The sequence below is a fragment of the Metopolophium dirhodum genome, chromosome 8 (genome assembly GCF_019925205.1).
Source record: "Metopolophium dirhodum isolate CAU chromosome 8, ASM1992520v1, whole genome shotgun sequence".
NCBI lineage: Eukaryota > Metazoa > Arthropoda > Insecta > Hemiptera > Aphididae > Metopolophium > Metopolophium dirhodum.
The window spans coordinates 4,729,427-4,749,867 of NC_083567.1; the positions used below are offsets into that span (position 1 = coordinate 4,729,427).

The window sequence follows — 20,441 nt, forward strand, 5'->3', positions numbered from 1 at the left end:
CACGGACCACGACTGTTTAAAGCCGCGTACACACTTGTAACGTTTGCGCGTAACATACTTTGATGCGGCCAAATTTACCGACAACTGGTGGAACAGAAAATGTTAAAAGTGTGTACGCGGCTTAAGATATCACATGGTCTTATATTATAAGACCGGCGTGGTCCGTGAGATATCCTAAATCGTGGCATGGGCCACGGACTAAAGACAGGCAGTACAGGCACGGTTTAAAATTATCCCGCGCCATATTATATTATATCACCGGATTTCACCTATTCTGTGGTTTGGTAGTTGGTAGTGTTGGTACCACGATTTAAGGTATTATAACCTAGGTATATCTTAAATATTGGTTGGCATAATAATATGGTTGGTACAATGGTACCTATAAAAAAAAGAACACATATTATCTACCTAAATATAGTATTATAGCAAAACAGTACTATATTGTTAATATTGTTTAATATAGTTTTTTTAAATTACAATTTAATATTTATGTACTTCGTTATGTATGTAGAAAAGAAGTTTGTGTAATGCGTTTTCGATTTTTGCGTCGTCTACTCAGTACTCGTCTCTTGTGTGTTAGTGACGACTGACGACCGGGACACTGAGTACTGACGAAACTAATAAATATAGGTAGCGATTCTTAATATTTATGTAGATTGTAGGTTCTTTCTGTGAGCTTAATCGTACACGACATAACAAGATTTTATGTTTAGGCGTACCACCATATCCCAGTTGCAGTTCTAGTTCGACAATAATAACATTGATATTATATAATATAATAATATTATTATTGACCATCAATATGTCCAAATCTAAGGAGGACGACGTCAAAATCCCGGATGTGATTATTGACACTAAGAACCACAAGAAGTATAAGAAATGCAGCTTTCTAGGAAAGGTAACGACGGCGACAAATGACCAATGTTGTATTTAACATAGGTACTTTGCTTTGTATTTTTCTTTCATCTAAACTGTGTATTTTTTATTTATATTTGCACATCAATTTGTTGTGTTGTGTTCCACTCCAGATTTTTATACAAATATTTTTAAATGACCATAATATTTCTCCATTGGTCTTTAAAAAGTTCAATCCAAACTTGCCTAGGTATATCTTTATTAACTTCTAGGTATGTTTTAATTAAAAAAACAATTAAAATATCATGTTCATAATATGTATTTATATGTATTTCTTAACAATTGTTTTTTTATAATGTATAAGAAAAAATAGAACTTTCTTATTTTAAAATCATTCATACAATCACACTAGATAGAAGAAATAATGTAAAAACAAAATATAATAATATTTATTTTGGCGAAAAAAGAAAAATATGTATACACATATCCCTAATGGTATAATTTGTGATATAACTTCTTCTTTTTCTTCTTTGCCCTTCGCACCAGGCTATCAGGGTGATTTTTAAAACTTGCTCGCCCTATTTTTATGCGTATGTTCAAATTCTGGTTTTTGGAATTTTATAATAAAATTAAAGACCATATTTTTAAATACTTAAGATTTTTTGTACTACTTACTATGATTCTGTGAGAATATAAAACTTCAATTTTATTAAAAAAACAAGAGTGTGTGAGCCCACCGTTACACTCTGAGGAAGTAAAACTTCTTTCATAAATATTGGGGTCCGTGAAATTATAAGTGAATTAGGGAAAGAGTAAAAAAAAAAAATGCCCGCCGCCGTGCATAACTTGCAAAATAAATAAATAAACAAACGTGTCGTTTCATTTTTCGTTACAATTTTTTTCCATTCACACCTCAAGAAAGAAGTTTTTCTTCAATAAAAACAGGGTTCCTTTTTTTCAAAAGGGGTTATTTTCTTTTAATTTTAATTACTACCCATATATTTTTTATGAGAATTTTGATGTATCTGAATAAAAATTCGAGCGAGTAGTTATTGGGTGCTAAAGATAATATGTTTATGGTAATAGGTTAAGTAGATATGGGGACGATTTGAAAATATTAGTAATTACTATTATTCTATCAATCTAAATAATTTTTAAAAATTATCCAATTAATAACTACTACCTACATTTAATAATACATACCTAATACAGTTTATATTTTTGTAAAACCTTTTTTAAGGACTTAACTATAATATAAATATTTTAATAACTCTGAAACTATATATTAGAATTTTGATTTAGATACATTAACATTTCCAAAAAAAAATTTGCATTGAAAAGTGGATAGTTCTTATTTGAATAGAATTTTTTACCTATTTCCATAGGACATTCCTTAAATAGTACAAAAAGTATTAGAAATTTGAAAACATCGTCTTTATGTATACTTCTAAAAATCAGAATTTGAATAAATGTACTATCAAAGAGAAAACGGGGGATAAGCATACTTTTAAAGTCATCCTGTTTAGTGTTGGCTACCCTCGCCATACACCCAGAGATTAAAGTGGTAAAAAATTCCAGGGGCTAATATCTTCATATAGTTATAACATTATGAATGTTTCATATATAATGTTATGCATAATATCTAATTTTATGCAATGTATAAGCAGTGATTGTGTTAGCATACTCATCCCAATTTTAGCCCTGAATAATGTTAATCCTAATTTTTTTAAATGGGACGCTTTTTAACTACCATCCTACTGAGTCACCCTGTGTTCCCGACTTTCACCACTGCCTGAAATGTATTACAGATCACTTCCTCCCTTCCCCTATTATATTATATTTTAATAGGTCTTTTCTAATGAATTGCTGTAATATTAAAAATGTTCCCCTACATATGAAGGTATGACAATCAGTTTTAATAAAATTCCAGGGTTTATTTATAGTGTGTATGCCATGATGTAAATTAATAAAAGTTGTCATCTATTAAAGTATTGAAGTATATCTGGCATCTCCTAGGTCTATTTAATATAACTGTTAGTTAAAAAAAAAAAAAATTATTGAATAAAAGGGTATTGATATAATTCTTTTAATTTAAAATAAAATCTACATTATCTTATAGGTACATTTTTGAATAAATTAATGTTATATTGTGTAATATTAACATTATGAAACATACCTTCTGTTTCATATTTCCATTTATTCTATTTACTAGTTTTTTGTTATCTGTTACAGGGTGGTTTTGCAAAATGCTATGAAATTATTGATATGAAAACCAAGGAGGTATTTGCAGGAAAAATTGTGTCGAAAAAATATCTTTTGAAACATAATCAAAAAGATAAAATGACTCAAGAAATATTTATTCACAAGGTATTGAATAACAAAAACATTGTTTCTTTTCAAAGTTTTTTTGAGGATAAGGATTTTGTCTATATTGTTTTGGAGCTTTGTCGAAAAAGATCTATGATGGAGCTTCACAGGTGAGTAAATTGTACTCAAATGCACTGTTTATTTTTTTTTTTTTTCTAATAAAAATATTTGTACATTGTACTAGTAATCATTATAATTGAACTGTTTGAATCGACTATAAAAGTTTAATGATTATTTAAATCTAAAATATGTATGGTAAAAATGAATTTTCAATTCTCGTTATAATAAAATTGTAATTTACAACATTGATAGGAGAAGGAAAACACTTACTGAACCTGAAACTCGTTACTATATGCATCAAATTCTCCAAGGTACATTATATTTACATCAACAAAACATTATTCATCGGGATCTGAAGTTAGGAAATTTATTCTTAAATGATGAAATGGAAGTTAAAATAGGGGATTTGGGTTTAGCTGCAAAAATTGAATTTGTTGGACAGCGTAAAAAGTAATTATAGTAATTTTTATTTTTAAATAAATAAAATATATTATTTAAATATTTTTTATAATAAGCAATTTGTTCGGTAAATATTTGTATATTTAAAAAAATTAATGAAAGTACCTAATTATTTTAGAACATTATGTGGTACTCCAAACTATATTGCTCCAGAGATTCTCAGTAAAACAGGTCATAGTTTTGAAGTGGATGTATGGTCTATTGGTTGTATTATGTATGTAATCAAAAATAATATTTGTAATATTTTTCAATATCATCAATGTTTTAAATTTAAGGTATACACTGTTAGTTGGAAAACCACCATTTGAAACAAACTCTTTGAAAGAAACATATGCACGAATTACACGATGTGATTATAATATACCTTCTCATTTAAATAAGAATGCTAGAACACTTATTGAAAAAATGCTTCAATTTGACCCTAAAAAACGTCCTCTAGTTTCTGAAATATTGAAAGCTGACTTCTTTACTATTGGTTATATGCCTAAAAAGTTGCCGCCATCTTGCCTAACTACGGCACCTCGTTTTGATTCTATCAATTATAGAGAATCAATTTCTAATCGTAGACCACTAATTGGTAATTAATAATTTACATCCTTTGAAAGTCTTATATATTTTGTCAATTTTTATTTCTTAAATTTTAGAACTCAACAGTCCGAAACCTGCTGTTAATAAATCTGCTTCAAAACCTCAAGACCCAGGTTTAAAACGTCCAATGTTTACTGTGCCAAGCAGACCTTCCGTTGAAAATGGTGTATCTACAATTGATTGTAATGAACATTTGATTTCTCTTGAAAAAGAATTGGAAAGTTTATTAAATCAAAAACCATCTAAGACTAAAATGAACAATATGGGTATGCTTTTTTAAATCATATTGCTTATGTATTAGTATTATAAACATAGTTAATGATGATTAATTTTAGAAGAAACCACTGATCCAGTTGCTCAACCTCTCATTTGTGTCAGTAAATGGGTTGACTATTCTGATAAATATGGATTTGGTTATGAATTATCCGATGATAGTGTAGGGGTCATGTTTAATGATTTTACCCGAATTGTACTATTGGCTAATTTAAAGTAAGGTGTTTCTTCAATTTATACCATTAAAATTTATTTACAAATCGTAAATATTTTAGGGATGTCCACTATATAGAAAAAAATGGCTTTGAACAATACTATACTATTGACCAAACACCACCGACATTGGAAAAGAAAATTAAGTTGTTGATGTACTTCAGGCGATACATGGATGATCATCTTAATAAAGCTGGAGAGGATTTATTAGCTAAAGATGCAGATCAATTGAGTCGTACTCCATATCTGTACCAGTGGTTTAGATCTACTTCGTCAGTTATTATGCAACTCACAAATGGGACTCTACAAGTAATAATGCGTACATCACATACTATATAAACAATTAATATTGTAATTTTGTTTTAATTTTGATTAGATTAACTTCACAGATCATACAAAAGTCATATTGTGTCCACTAATGAAAGCTGTGACGTTTGTTGAAGAAAATATTTTTCGTACATACCGTTTCAATACAATTGTGGAACATGGCTGTAGTCCTGAATTTGAAAAATGCTTACGTTATGCTCACAAGAAAATTGGCTTTATATTGAGAAATAACAAATAATAATTTACTTTTGGAGTACTAATTTATGTTTAAAATTTAAAAGTTAAAATCAAGAGGCATTATATATATAGGTTGTAAACAATTTTTGTTATAAAGATGTATTATACTTAAGCTTATTATTTTTATTATTAAATACAATTTATTTATTTATAATATATTTGTTTAAAAATAATTTTGATAAATTAAAAAAAAAAATAATGATTGTTAAAAGATACAAAAAAATTGAACCTATTTAAAATATAATAGGGAGTATCACAACACAGAATCAAAGGTATATTTTAGAGTTAATTGTAATAAATCGATTCTTACATGGGGTATAAATATCTATTCAGTGGTGCGTTTTCAAACTCAACTATAGTTATCTTGAGTAACCAAATGTCGTTCAGCGTTTGATAACGGTGAGTTAACCTCGACGAAACTATTTAAATAGATAGGTTATTTTAACTCCACTGGTAATAATGAACATAACAAAACCAAAATTATTACGCATTTATGTTATACACTTATAAGCTCATAACCAATTTAATTTGTGATGATTTAACAGGTTTGAGGTTTAGCTTTAATCTTCCGAGGGAAAAAAATTAGGTTTACTACAATGTGAAAAAATGTGGGAAGAGGGGAACCTTGGGAATTCTAAGACAATACAATTTTTTTAATTAAAACTTATGATTTTATACATTCTCTATTTACAATAATTTATAAATATTTAAAACCTTAAAAAAAATCTATATATTTATGGGCAGTCTGGGCCAGCGGGATAGCGGGAACTTTCCCGGTGGGCTACTACTCAGAAATAATTTGTCATTATTATATATTTATGATAAAATCAGTAGGTATAAATTTAAATTATAAATATTTTGTATTTTCATATTTTATAACGTGTGACTGAAAAATTTTTCTTGTCACGCCTGCACCGAAAGTTTGGTTTTTGATAGCGGTTGAAGCGTTGGAAAGCGTCATTTTGTCGTCCAGCGGGTGGTAAAGTGGGAATTCCTAATAGTGCCGGGCGGTAAAGTGGAAATCCCCAAAAGTGCTGGGCGCACGTATCCCCTGCACAACCAGACACTAAAATCTATACCGCGGCCCTTACAAAACATAAACTTTTGGTTACATCTTATATTCATATCATAACCTCCATGCGTGACGCTTAAAATATATAAAACCAAATCGTTTCTTTCATGAAATATTGTTGTCGTAGAATTATGGTCTAGTTGTTGCATAGATCCCCCCCTGCATTACCTTGCAGGCCGTGATCGATGGACGCAGAGGCTCGTGCCGCGTTTCGCCCAAGACTGAAATTGCCTTCCCGCACGAGCCACACACACTATTTTTTGTCACACCCCTGCGTTCACGGAAAAGGTTATGCAGGGATCTATGCAACAATTATAGACTATTCTGCAAAAACAATTTCATGGAAGACATTTTATTTTATTTCGAAATTACAATTTTCACTTTGTATATTTTATTATTGTAACTGATTAGATTATTATACAAATTGCGTGAAATAAACTTACTAACGCATCGTTCGACGCACTAATCCAGGAACAGTGCAAATTAAATAATATGTTTAAATGTTTATGCGTCATGCAAGGTTATACCATACATTTAAGATGTAACCAAAAGTTTATGTTTTATAAGAACCGTGGTAGGTATACATTTTAGTTTCTGGTTGTGCAGGGGATACGCGCCCGGCGGCCGGCACTTTTGGGGATGTCTTCTTTTCCGCCCGGCACTTTTGGGGATTTCCTCTTTTCCGCCCGGCACTTTGGGGATTTCCACTTCACCGCCCGCTGGACGGAAAAAGGACGCTTTCGAACGCTTCAACCGTGGTCGAAAACCAAACTTTCGGTGCAGGCGTGACAAAATAATACTATTGTAAATTGTTAGGTGCTTAAGATTTTAGATTTCTGTTCGGCTGATTGTCTACCACCTCGGCATCAATGCATCATCCGAAATTATATTTATAATTAGTGTATGAATTTAAATATGAATTGCATTTTTTTCTGAATTTTCTAAGACATTGCTATTTGCTTTCCAAGCAAAATTTTTGTTTCATACATCAAAGAATTGAAAAATGACTTTTTTATTAACATGATTGATTTTTAGAACATTTTTTCTGGCGTTTTCATGACATTTTTATTGTTTGAAGTCATTTTTCTTTAATTTTATAAGAATAAATTAAATTTTTAAGCATCAAGCTTAGATTCCTTCAAAAATAAAAAAAAGTTCAAAATAATTTCTATTTTATTACGTATTATGTTCGCACCTATGACTTCAGTTATATAAAACAATACTTGCCAATTATGACAGTTGAAGTTTTTTATTTTAAAATTAATTAGCATCTTACTGACTGGTGAAACATAAGATAACAAGATGAAACACAAATTATAACGACTACTATCTAAATATTCTATTCTATACTAATTTAAATTGGATTTAATTTTTCTAGGCATTTCATTAAGCTTTGTAATTTTAGTGGCTAGTGTATTAAATTGTATTTTTTTAAGGAATTTGCCCTGTTTTTTTATTGCATTTAAATCCAAGACCTACCTATTTATAACTTAATTGTTAATATTACCTGCTAACACCTAATATTATATTGTACACAATAAAAATGTAATATTAATTTATTGTACTTACATAATAGTAAAATATAATATTATTGATGAGTTAATTGGCTGATAAAGTGATAACTATAGATACAGTTTCATACGTCCAATCTAACATTCTTAATTAACAAAAGTGAAATGTTTTCACTTGTTTTAGATTCTGAGTGGAACGATGAATGTATTGATTTTACAATGATGTATGTTTTTTTTATTTATTTTTTTTTTAGTCTGATCACTTTTTACTTTTTAGGACAGTAAAAGTGCTTGGATTTTCTTCAACAGTAACTTTTCTGATAGGAAAGTGAATCTAGTTGGTATTTTTTACGCAAAATCTGTTTTTGAGAAAATCAATTTGGTGCAATTCTCAAACAAATGACCGTAGGACATGCAATTTTGACTGAATGTTTATATTAGCACTTTCTATACATCATAACATTTTCCAAATATTTTGACTTATTTGAGCTGTTTACAGACATTTTCAGTTTCCATTTTTTTAAGTTTTTTTTTTCTATAAATACCAATTAAATTTTATTTGTTGGTTATAAAAGCTTGAAAATTTAATAGAAGGCTCCTAGGTTATTGTTTCAAAGGCAGATGAAAAAAATTAAAAATCCATAGTCACAATTTTTTTTATAAGCTTCTAAAGTTCAAATAATTACAAAATACGTACAAATGACGAAAATGTGCAAATTATTTTGAGTTAGAAATTCATAAAAAATTTTCTTTTTAAATCCAAGATTTGAAAAATCTAATACAAGATTACCCATAAGTTTGTCTACCTTTATCAAAAAAAAAAATGTCTACAAGAAAGTCAAATTAAATTTTTATGAGTATTTGAAATTCGTATTTTTACAAAATTTGATATTCACTTGATTTCTCATGTAACGATTTTCTTATTGACTGTAGATACTTGAAAATTTCACTGAATGTTTATATTAGCCTTTTCTATGCACTATACAGTTTTGAAAATAATTTGACTTTTTTTGAGCTGTTTACGGACATTGTCTGTTTTCAATTTTTTAGTTTTTTTTCTATAAATATCAATAAAATTGTATTTGTTGGGTAAAATAGCGTGAACATTTAATGCAAGGTTCCTGATATATTGTTACAATAGCAGTTGAAAAATATTAAAAACACATAGGCACAATTTTTTTTATAAGCATTTAAAGTTCGAATCTTGACAAAATTTAATTATTATTTTGTAGTTAAAAATTTATAAACTGTTCAACTTTTTTAGGTAAGTATTGAAATTTTAAAACAACGCTCTACGTACCTCCTAAATAGGTTATAGGCATATATAAATAACTTTATTCACAAATTCACAATAATATCATCATCAAATATACTTGGTAATAATATCATGGGCTGACTGACCGTTTTCGCTCAGAATCGTTTTTCTTATACAATATGATATTATATCATTGAATTCAAATTTAACACCATCCATTAATTTAAAATTTTTTTTTTATTTTATTAACGTTTAGTGATTTTGTAATATTTAATTTACTAATGGTTATTTAAAATGGAAATTAAAAGAAAGAGTGGTGCTGAGAAAATCAGAGCGGGAGAAAGGAAACTCTTAGAAAAATCAAGCTAGAGCAGCGTTAGATCGACCTATGTTTTTCATCCATTGTGACCACCACTGTATTGGTAAATATATTTATGGATATACGCACTAATAAAATATGTACGTAAATGTAATCTAAAAAATTTTTTCTCGTGCTGTTCGAAAAACATTAATTACTACCTAATATGTTTAGAACTTCTAATTAATATTACGTTCAAACTATATTATCGTGAATAACGTTATTGCAATTCAATTAGTAGGTACATAGCTTTTATAACATTATTTTTATTAATTTTTTAATAATATAACAAAATAAAATAAAATAAAACCAACTTGAAAGTCAAAAAATATAAAATAACAATAAAAAACTAAAAAGAAATAAAAGAATATTATAATGTTAATAATATTAATACTATACAATCTATAATAGAATTTTCCACAAAAATGGTTTGTATTCAATACCTACCTATTGCCTATTGGGTTCATTGTTCATTGATGTTCAATATCTTTGTTCTTGTATCATCAGCAGCTCTACGTTGGCTAATTAGCCATGACTTAACAGTTAACATATACTTCTGGGTTCCATTTGTTCAGAGGTGGACCGTTTAAATTTAAGAACTAAAAAGTCAAATTCTTTGAATTTAAAAATTAAAACGGATACCAGTGGTTAATACACCTTCCTACGGGTTATACATTATTTTACACACTTGTAATTTATTGGAAATTTAAACTAAATTGAACTTAAAAAACATTAAACACAACGCATATTGTTATATTCAATACTTCAATCGATAAATAATTCATTAAAACATCATAACAGTTTTTTCCTATGAACTAATATTTAATAAATAAGTTGTAACTTTTATTTGGTTTTCAGGTTTTATAAAATGAGATTTTACATTGGGTATACGCCGAAAATCTGCTGACGGGTATTATACGGCGTATACCCGCGTATCCGTACCAATACACCTCAATACAATTTGTTACTCAGTTATAGAGTAGGTAATAGAAAATAAGTAATAGGTTACTCTGCTATACATTATACTCTGTACTTAAGATAAACTACTGAATACATTGGGAATCTTAAAATTGTCTCCTGAAAAAATTGAAGAAGAGTAGAGGATGCAACCCTCATTTGTTAAAACTTTGGTACCATATTTAAGTTTTTACATTTTGTGATGACAAAATTACTAGGGGCCGATCAAAATATTGATTTCCTGAGCAGAATAGTTGTCACAGTCCGCTCTGCTATACAACGTCAACCCCAATTAATTTTTATATTAATATTTTGTTGTACTTTAAAATCAGTTTTTATAATTTTTGAGGTAAAGAAATCATAAATAATTAGGATTGATTGTATTTTGTTGTGTATTATTATAACGCTAGCTAGGTTTTAAAATCTTAAAATCGTGTTTAAAAATTATTATAATTAGTCAGTATTATACTATGTTCGGTAGCGAGGCAAACTTGAAATTGATTTATTATTATAAGCATCATAATATGCACAATAGACATATTATGCGCTGATTATAATATGTTAAGCCCCTCTGGTTTAGGTGCCACTTATATATTTTATGATTGCAAGGCTCCGGCTCCTAATACCATTCGTGCTCCCGAGCTACGGTAAAAATATATTCAAAAGAACTAATTTCTTCCCTGAATATCTTGTATTTAACGGGTAATCCCCAACCACGTTACAATAGTTTTAAATTATATATATATATATTTATTCCTTTAAAAAATGGTTGGTTAATGTTTTAATTAAAAGTACATATTATTTATTTTGTAACTAATTTATAAATTATTTAAAATTTTTTAAAATCATTAGACAAATTATATTTCGATAAAACCCAAAAATTAATTTATATTGGAAATTTATAATACTTTTACAACGGATAAACTGTTTTTTTTTTTCATTAAATAAAGTTATATAAGATTTAATTATTGCATACAGAAAAAACGAACTGTTTAATAATTATACCTCACTCAACATTTGATTTAAAGATTTATGAAACAATAATTTAAAGGAATGACCAAATAGACGTGTTCATTTTTTTAAGAACGTGAATAAAATAGTATATTCCTTTAAAAATAAAAAGTGAATATAAACGGCGAACAAATTAAATTTTCAAATTAACTTTCCGAATACTGCTTATAAGTTGTGGTAAATAATTTTACACTAAAAATTTGAGTAACAAGAGATACATCTCAAACAAATTTTGGTAAAAACTACAATATAAAACATGCTTAGCTTTTTGAAGCCAATAAATATAAATTAATACTGTAAAATTGTGTGTAAAATGCACATTATATACCAATATTTGTAATGTGTATAATCTTCAGATCATTATAATTAAAATTCATAGAAATCATTTAACTTTGAATAATAATTGAATGTTTATTTACAATAGATAATTTTCCTGTATAATTGACTTAAAGAAAACAGTAATGCAAAATGTTTCCTTCACAATAGAATTCTAAGCTGTTCGTCTTTCGGTACTTTATTAAGCAATAGGCGACCATCATAACTTAAAGAAGCTAATATCCATGAATTTGCAGAAGACCATTCAACGCAATACACAGAATCTTCGTGTTGATCACACGTCGCTACTATTTTATCTTCAATGGAAGGTTTTGTTTTTATGTCTTCAACTTCAATAGCTGATGATGAAATTCCAGCTAAACATGTAATAAGGACTTGACCGTCACTTGAAGCTGTTCCAATTAATTCGTCGTGTACTGGGTTATATCTAGAACAATGAATAATAAAACAAAATATTATGGTGGTTGTTTAAGTTAAACATAAAAATAAAGTAGACTGTTCATTTAGTTTTAAAAACAATAATTCTAGATAAAAAATCTAAACAATTTTAGTTGCATTTAGGTTTACAGATTAAAGTTTAACTTGAAATACCATATTTTCTACGTTCACTAATTAATCAATATCCTCAAAATTTCTCAAAATTCTGTGAAATAAACTAATTTTAGATTCTGAGCGGAGGGATGAATGTATTGATTTTACAATGATGTGTTTTTTTATTAGTGTTTGTGTACAAGTGTACACGATAAGTAGTTGAAATAATATTTCAATTTTCAATTTCAGTATCTTGTTTGACGGGAAAGTGAATCTAGTTGGTACATAGGAAAGGTCAAAATTCCTAATTTTCAAAAGCGCCAGACAAAAAAAAAGTTTTGCAAAATTGATTTTGGTTTTTGGTATAACTCTAAAACAAATGACCATAGTAACATGAAAATTTTACTGGTTCCTTATATTAGAATTTTCTATACATGATAAAATTAAAAATATTTTGATGTGTTTTGAACTGTATACAGACATTTATAGTTTCCAATTTTTTAATTTTTTTTTTAGAATGAATGTCAAAATAAAAGCCTAAATTATGCCTAAATATTAAATACTCCTAAAAATTCGGGATGATCAACTATGACTTCTATACTATTTTAGGTACACTGTACTACAGAGTTGTACTAATGTAGGGTAGGTAAATTTTACCCCCCACCTCGCTGTGTCTGCAAGTAGATTGCTGCAGGTAGATCGCCTACCTGATAATATACTGTTCACATAACCATAAGCGAAACTCATGGGCAACGCCATGCGGAATGGCTAAAAATTTAAATATAAAATGATTCTGCTTATACACAGCGAAGCAAATTACAACCAAAAGGAGTTAATTAATCACAATTTTTTTCCCGGAAGACGCCGAGTTATTCAGCTAGTATAATATAAATTACTTTATTCACAATAATATCATCAAATATACTTAGTAATATCATAGGCTGTCTTCCCTCAGAATCGTTTTTCTCATACAATGATATTATATGATTGAATTCAAATTTAACACTATCCATTACAGTGATTCACTTGTAACCTACTGTACAGCAGAGCGACACCCACTGGCCCACCTTTTTACTATTTATTTTATATGAAATTAACTACGTTAGGTTTTATAAAACCTAAAATATATAGTTTAATATGCATTATAAATAAATTATAGTTAAAAATATAATTAGTATTTCATAAAATATTATAATACAGAAAAAAAAGAAACGATTACTTTATAACGGCCTTTTTATGATAAAATACGAAATACTATCTAATTACAAAGCAGTGTAAAAAATATAATACGTTTCAAGAAAAATATGTTTTCCAGTAAATAGTAATTAATGTATTGTATTTCATTAAAATATGATTGTGTTATATTACCTAAGAGACCAAATCCAATGAGAATGATCAGCACGGGATATTAGAGGTTGTCTGGGGTTACGTATATCCCAGAACTTCGAATATCCATCATCACCGCATGTCGCCATATAGTATTGACGATTTGGATTAAAATCAAAATCTCTGAAATTATTTCAATATTATTATCATAAGAACATACTACTTTCGAATATTTGAGATCACAAAAAAACTGAATACTTACAACATGTACAATATATTTTTTACTATTACTAAAAATAATCTTTATTTTGTTTAATATTAAACTATTAAAAAGTACAAACACACAGTTGTACATAATATGGTAAAGAAAAATTTTTTTTCAAATGTATTATTTGAAAATATCATAATAATTCTTAGGTTAGTTCATCAAACATTTATTATACCTTATAATTTGAGTATGAACTCCATCTAGACTCCATGCAATTTTTGTCTGGGTTCTTAAATCCCAAGCTTTTATATTACAATCATCAGCAGTTACAAACTGTAAGTTGACATTTTGTGGATTCCATTTTCCAGTAGTAAATCTTGGTTGACCTAACAAATAAATTATAATTAGTGCACAAATTTATTAAAAAATTACCACTCTAATAAATAAATTTTTCTTCAAAAGTGGGAAAAAAGTTGCAATTGTAAGTCTTGATGTATCCAAAATATTTTTACTTTAAATACAAATTTCAACTTTGATTTTAAAAATATTTTTGCCTCCAAGAAAATACAAAATATCATACCTTTACCATCCAATACTGCAGTACATACAATTTTTACTCCACTTTCACCCACATCCCACATCACTATATTATTATCGATAACAGAACACATGTATGCGTCATTTGTAGGATGAAACGTGGTCACCTAAATTAAATGAAATTTAAAATTCTAAAATCGAAAAATTAAACTATAATAAATACCTTAACATCAGTACCATACTTTTCTGAAGGAAAAGTGATGACATTTTCTAAATGACCATCATCCTCTGGCAGTCGCCATAAAGCTGTACATTTCTCACAATCACGTTCTATACTAGCATAACAAGTAGATATCAAGTGTTTGTCTGTTGGAGAAGACGCTAATGACCATATTTCACCACAGCTATGCTCATATATCTGAAATATAATTATCATACATAGCAATAAATTAAATCATGAGTCTAACTAGATAAAATAATTAACTATACTTAAGACAAATTTGGAATAGGTAATGAAAAAATAAAATTATTGTTTGGCAATTAAAGGTAATATTATGAAATTATTCTATATTTATTAAATTTCTAACTACACACAAAGTAACACAACTTATGCACAATTGTTATTAATTTATAATAGTTTGTTCAACCACTCCCATGACACAGTTTTTATTGATCAATTTGATTTTCTTTTACACTATTTATATGTAAAAAAAAATGGTGACATTATTTTATAAATACATACTTGAGGACAAAGTGTATTGGTATCTTCTTGTAGTTTAACAAGGTGTACTTGATTATTCGATGTGGCCAACGATTGAGTTCCGATTAAAAAACAGTCTTGATCGTTATCAGCGAGCAGAGAACACAACGATCTGGCCTAAAATGTAAATAAACTTGATAAAAAATTACTAATATAATATAAGGTATATCCATGTCTTTATTATTATTTAAGTACCTGAAATTCAACTCCATAGATTAGAGGATTGTTGGACATGATGTTATTCGATTTAAAATCTTTTAAGTTAAAATGTCAATAAGTGTCATCTAATATCTACGTGGACATCTCACAATCTAGAAAAGTAGTAAGTACAAAGTTGGAATTGAACATTGAGTATTACATCAAATTAGAACTATTAGTACTATTTGATATTTCTATTTTCTACCAGTATTCTTTAAACTACGATTTATACTTTTTACTTTTTAGTAACTTATTAACTGGCATTTTGCATAATATATTTTATTATTTACTCTAATTTTTTACGTTAATTCTTTTAACTGATACTATGTTATCTGTGTAGAAATTTGACTGATAAGAAACAATATATTATCACAGATTACATAAAACAATTTGTTGTCCCTTGTGCACAGGATTTTAGTTGCAACCTACTGTGGTTCCGTCCATCTAAATATTATAGTCAGTGCTCTTTTCAAAACTTTACTGTCATATAGGTACGATATACTACTACAGTGATTGGTGAGTGGTCTTTCTTTTGGTTTCGCTGGCCTTCCGGAAAGGACCTCCGCGTTGGACGTGAAAATAGCCACTGAGATTTGAAAAATGGCCACAGCGTCAGTGTCCGTAGAATTTCAAAACCTCACATTGTCTGAGTGCTTCGACCAAGGCCTGTCGTCTTACGAGAGTATTTGCGAGTCTACAGAGCCGGCCAAGGAATCGGGAACACAGGTTTGTGTGATCGCATTACTGTTTTTCTGATGACTTTACTCTCTGTTTTCAGTACAGGATAATAAAATGCATGAAAATATTGGAGCACACTACACAACTCGTATCCGCGGCGGGCATGTTTAGCGACAATGAGACCATCGAAGAGATACCAACGGCCGACATCAAATACATGTTACTGCCATTCATGTTGGGGTCTCTGGCACTGAAACTCACAAACAACGGCAACAGATTGGATGTCGTCAAAACAGCTGAAGTATATTTCAGAGATTATCTCCAGAGGTATGTATTGAAAGTGTGTTTGATCATTTTGATGTTTTTGAGTTTAAAGGAAAGTCTGCGTCTAAGAAATACATTAATTTTGGGGTGTTGTAGGTGTAAAGATTATGGATTGGCTGACCATACAATACCACCTGTGTACACAGACTCTGAAGAAACCACTACTCAGGCCACTATGGATTTTTCTCTCATGGCTCGTAGGCGTGCCGAAAAAATTAAGAGTTACAAGGAACAAAAATTAATGGAGTCTCAGTTACAGCTGTTGAAGGAACAGAACGAACGCGAGTCTGTTGATGACGAAATGAGAAGAAAGTACATAGTCTCTTTACTGAAATACAATATTGGCAAGGCTTTGGAAGAATTAGATTCGCTTCAAGCCGAAATGAGAATTTTACACTATAAATTGAAACATGAGGATAAAGACAACCCTGAAAATGCAAAATCTCAAAAAATCAAACCTAAACCGTTAATGCCTATTATTATCACAAAAAATAAGTTACAAAAACAAGTATTTGGTGCTGGCTATCCGAGCTTGCCAACAATGACAGTTGAAGAATTCTGTCAAAAACGTATCAATGACGGAATGTAAGTATAAAAAAATATGTTTGAAATTTAAAAACTCTTATTATATTATTTTTTCTTATGTTAGATGGCATTTACCTACTGCAGATAACACCAAGTGTTTACAACAACTGTCTGAAGCTCCAGAACCAGAACAAGAAGATAAAGAAGACAAAATCAATGAGGAAGAAGAAGAAAACGAAAGACAACGACTAAATGCTCGCGACGAGTACAAAGATGACCATCGCCGAGGATGGGGTAATAGGCATAATAGAAGTTAAAGGACCTGATAATTTAATATTAGGTTTTGTGTTACACTAAATTACCATGTTAATTAATTATTGCTATAATATTATCTAATAAATACTATAAATTACTAAATTAGATACTACTAATTTAACAAGGTAAAAAGGTAATTTATTTTTTAATGGTTAATAAATATTAACTTGATAACAATTCTCATGGGTATAAGTAATGAGAGAAGGTGAAGCAACTTTATAACATTAGCATTTACTACTAACTAGTATTTATATATTAGCATCTCTTCAAAATAAGCAAAATTTTCTTTGATTCATGAATGCATTGATTTTACAATGATGTGTCTATATTTTTGTGTGTGTGTTTACACGATAAGTAGTCAAAATAATACTTCAATTTTAAACTTCAGTATCTTTTTCGGTAGTTTTAAATTATTATACTGTTAATATTTCCGTACATGTGTCATCAGTAGTAGGGCTAAGTTATATACACTTATTTTGGGGAGATTTTAAACAGTCCACTATTTAAAGAGCAGTGTGAGATACTCATAACTCCGTAGTATACATTTGCTGAGTCATTTGCTCTGTGAATGGTTTTTTCCTAGAGATAATGTCTTGCTCTAAGATATAATGGATACCTAATTGTGCCATTCAAATATGCTTGGTTAGGCATGTGCTAAGGAAATCTGTTATTAAAGCTTAAGAGGTAAATTTAAATTGCATTGTGACATTGAGTTAAAAGAAGCACCATAACTGCGCATGAATCCCGCAGTTTTATATAATAGCACCGCAACACACAATATTATTTTGGAACCGCAAATCCGCAGAATACATTTTTTTTCAAATTCACATTCTTTACTGAACAGTGATCTCAGTCGATCTGTTGATTCACAATGATTAGATATAGCTTTGAAAAATCATTGGTTTGATTTCAACATGATTTTACACCAATATACTGATATTTTAATAGGTTTTTGCCATACTCTTAAATTATAAGGATAAGCCAATTATATTGTAAGAAGTAAGAACCAATATGACTTCAGCTTTATTGATAATAAAACATGTTACTCAGGGATGATGTAGCATTCTACCGGTGAAAGAATTTTTAAAATCTGTCCAGTAGTTTTTGAGTTAATTCGTTTATTCTACTTGTACCTGATCTGCTCAAATAACCAATGGCAACCACTAATAAATAAGTCTAATTTCTACTAATTATTTCTCCTATAATCAATAGAAACCATTTTCAAACAATTCATCGTAAATTTTAAAAACCCTGTTTGAGCACCTCCTCGGGTTTTAATTAGCTCTTTTTAAAATTAGCCTATGTTACTCAGGGATAATGTGGTTTTCTATTGGTAAAATAATTTTCAAAATCGGTTCTGTAGATCCAGAGATTACTCCCTACAATATAGGCGCAACTAGAGGCCAAACACTGGGAATGCTAAAATTATGTAGAGCACACAGGCCCGCGAGGGATACCCCCCACACCCCCAAATAACATATTTCGATTTTATAATTACTTTAACAATTCCTAAATGCACCGTAAACACATAAGGACACTAATATTTAAGTAAATCAACAGTAATATACCTAATAAATACATAAGGTACCTATATTATATTATTTAGGTGATAAAAATAGTAACCTGGAAGTATAAACGGATAAAAAAAATTTGGTTGTTTGCTGTACAGTAGTTGTTGAGCATGTCGTGTGGATGTGTTATATTTTAATTAAATTTGAAAAATGTTCTCATGGCTATAAATAGTTCATAAAGAGTCAAAATTGTTTGAAGAATTTACGAGAAAATGCTATGGTTATTCATTTTGGAAATGCAACAAAATCTAAAAAATCGATTATAGGGAATTCGATTTACCTCTGAATATCGAATATCGTAACAATTATAAATTCAAACACTCAAAAAAAAAAATTAATGTTCTGTTTAAGTATGCGTTTTTTTTTTTTATAGTTAGAAAAACTTAGGTATGTGAAATCTTTTATTAACATTTTTAAGCTTAGCTATGAAAAGAAAATTGAATGTTGATATGAATTGTATAGATTAAAATATATCTCGGGTTTGATGATATTTATTAGAAGTCATATTTTCTAATAATGGTATGAACGAAGGCTGCAGACAGGACACGTAGGTAAGTAGGTTTGAACCCAGGCTCCGACTTACCTACTACTTTCTTTCCCCGCGGACTAAATTTACCGCATTCAAAATGTACACAAATTATTCCGGACCCAATAAAAAATGTTCTCATAAAGTGTTGCACATCTTACGCTGTTGTCCTAACTACCCGCAAACGAGAATGTTTTGCTGCAACGTGGCCGGACTGAACGCCAAAGCCGAAACGCCGTCATCCGGAGGCTGTGTGACGTCAACGCCTGATTAGGCGCTGTCTCTGCCTTATTGGAAAATAAACTTCCGCTCAACATTGTCTAGAAGTCTAGAAACACATTTGAAATGAAACACAGGTGACAGGTCAGTTAGGCACATTTGTTGAGTAAATAACGAAATGTCCAATGAAAATAATATAACATCAATCAACTTACCACCAATTGTTGACAGTCGCGTCTCACAAGCAAACATAATACACGATTAAAACGTTAAGTATAAACAATAGACCTATTAACTATAGGGACAACGCATTCTACCCCCCCCCCCCCCCCCCAACTCATAATACGCTTTACGTTGGACATTTGCGTATGTTATATATTTGCCCATAAACGGGTCGAAAGTTAGTTGTAGAATTCTTTGCCATTATCTAGTTGTATTGGCAAGCGATCAACGTAGACGCAATTTGAGATTTTTAATTAGAGTGGATAAAATGTTTTATATGCAATACGAATTATAATTTCCCGACCTTTATTCAATTTAAATTGCAATATATTAATAGCACATGCGTAAAAATTAGCCACTAGGAATATTAAAATTAGATTATCGACGTTGGCCGTTAAATTTGGCGAGTAATTTACGTCATCGGGTGCCTATTGTAATTATAGTGCATTTAGCATTACGGTGGTGGACGTGGGGTAGGCGGGATTGATAGTTTGGTCCCAAATGACCGTTTCTCGATTAAATGGTCACGGGAAAAAGTCCATTCATCCCACTTATTTAATATCTAATAATATTTATTAGAAGACACATTTTATAATTATGGCATAAATTCTAATCAAAAATA

At 29.4% G+C, this 20,441-nt stretch overlaps 3 protein-coding genes across 7 annotated transcripts; 2 read left to right on the plus strand and 1 right to left on the minus strand.

The window, feature by feature from the left end:
• Positions 1-432: 432 nt before the first annotated feature.
• LOC132950419 (serine/threonine-protein kinase polo-like) lies at positions 433-5,520 on the plus strand. Of its 4 annotated transcripts, none has more exons than XM_061021869.1 (10): positions 433-658; positions 714-898; positions 3,088-3,332; positions 3,535-3,732; positions 3,860-3,955; positions 4,017-4,318; positions 4,386-4,595; positions 4,665-4,818; positions 4,878-5,124; positions 5,192-5,520. In XM_061021869.1, exons 2-10 carry the CDS (start codon positions 803-805, stop codon positions 5,378-5,380), a joined length of 1,737 nt encoding a protein of 578 aa, XP_060877852.1. In that variant the 5' UTR covers positions 433-658; positions 714-802; the 3' UTR covers positions 5,381-5,520. The 4 variants fall into 4 exon arrangements, with proteins under 4 accessions (XP_060877852.1, XP_060877851.1, XP_060877853.1 ...); XM_061021868.1 differs by having other exon boundaries at positions 433-630; XM_061021870.1 differs by having other exon boundaries at positions 433-630; positions 4,668-4,818.
• Positions 5,521-11,545: 6,025 nt separating this feature from the next.
• LOC132950926 (EARP-interacting protein homolog) lies at positions 11,546-15,753 on the minus strand. Its single transcript, XM_061022554.1, has 8 exons — positions 15,622-15,753; positions 15,437-15,552; positions 15,224-15,358; positions 14,705-14,899; positions 14,525-14,648; positions 14,180-14,330; positions 13,779-13,919; positions 11,546-12,306 (listed from the first exon to the last, which is right to left on the minus strand). The coding sequence occupies exons 2-8, from the start codon at positions 15,473-15,475 to the stop codon at positions 12,021-12,023; spliced, it is 1,071 nt and encodes a 356-aa protein (XP_060878537.1). The 5' UTR covers positions 15,476-15,552; positions 15,622-15,753; the 3' UTR covers positions 11,546-12,020.
• Positions 15,754-15,850: 97 nt separating this feature from the next.
• LOC132950928 (immunoglobulin-binding protein 1-like) lies at positions 15,851-17,383 on the plus strand. 2 transcript variants are annotated; one of them, XM_061022555.1, is made up of 4 exons: positions 15,851-16,165; positions 16,218-16,444; positions 16,538-17,026; positions 17,091-17,383. In XM_061022555.1, exons 1-4 carry the CDS (start codon positions 16,040-16,042, stop codon positions 17,281-17,283), a joined length of 1,035 nt encoding a protein of 344 aa, XP_060878538.1. In that variant the 5' UTR covers positions 15,851-16,039; the 3' UTR covers positions 17,284-17,383. The 2 variants fall into 2 exon arrangements, with proteins under 2 accessions (XP_060878538.1, XP_060878539.1); XM_061022556.1 differs by having other exon boundaries at positions 16,028-16,165; positions 16,223-16,444.
• The last annotated feature ends 3,058 nt before the right edge of the window (positions 17,384-20,441 follow it).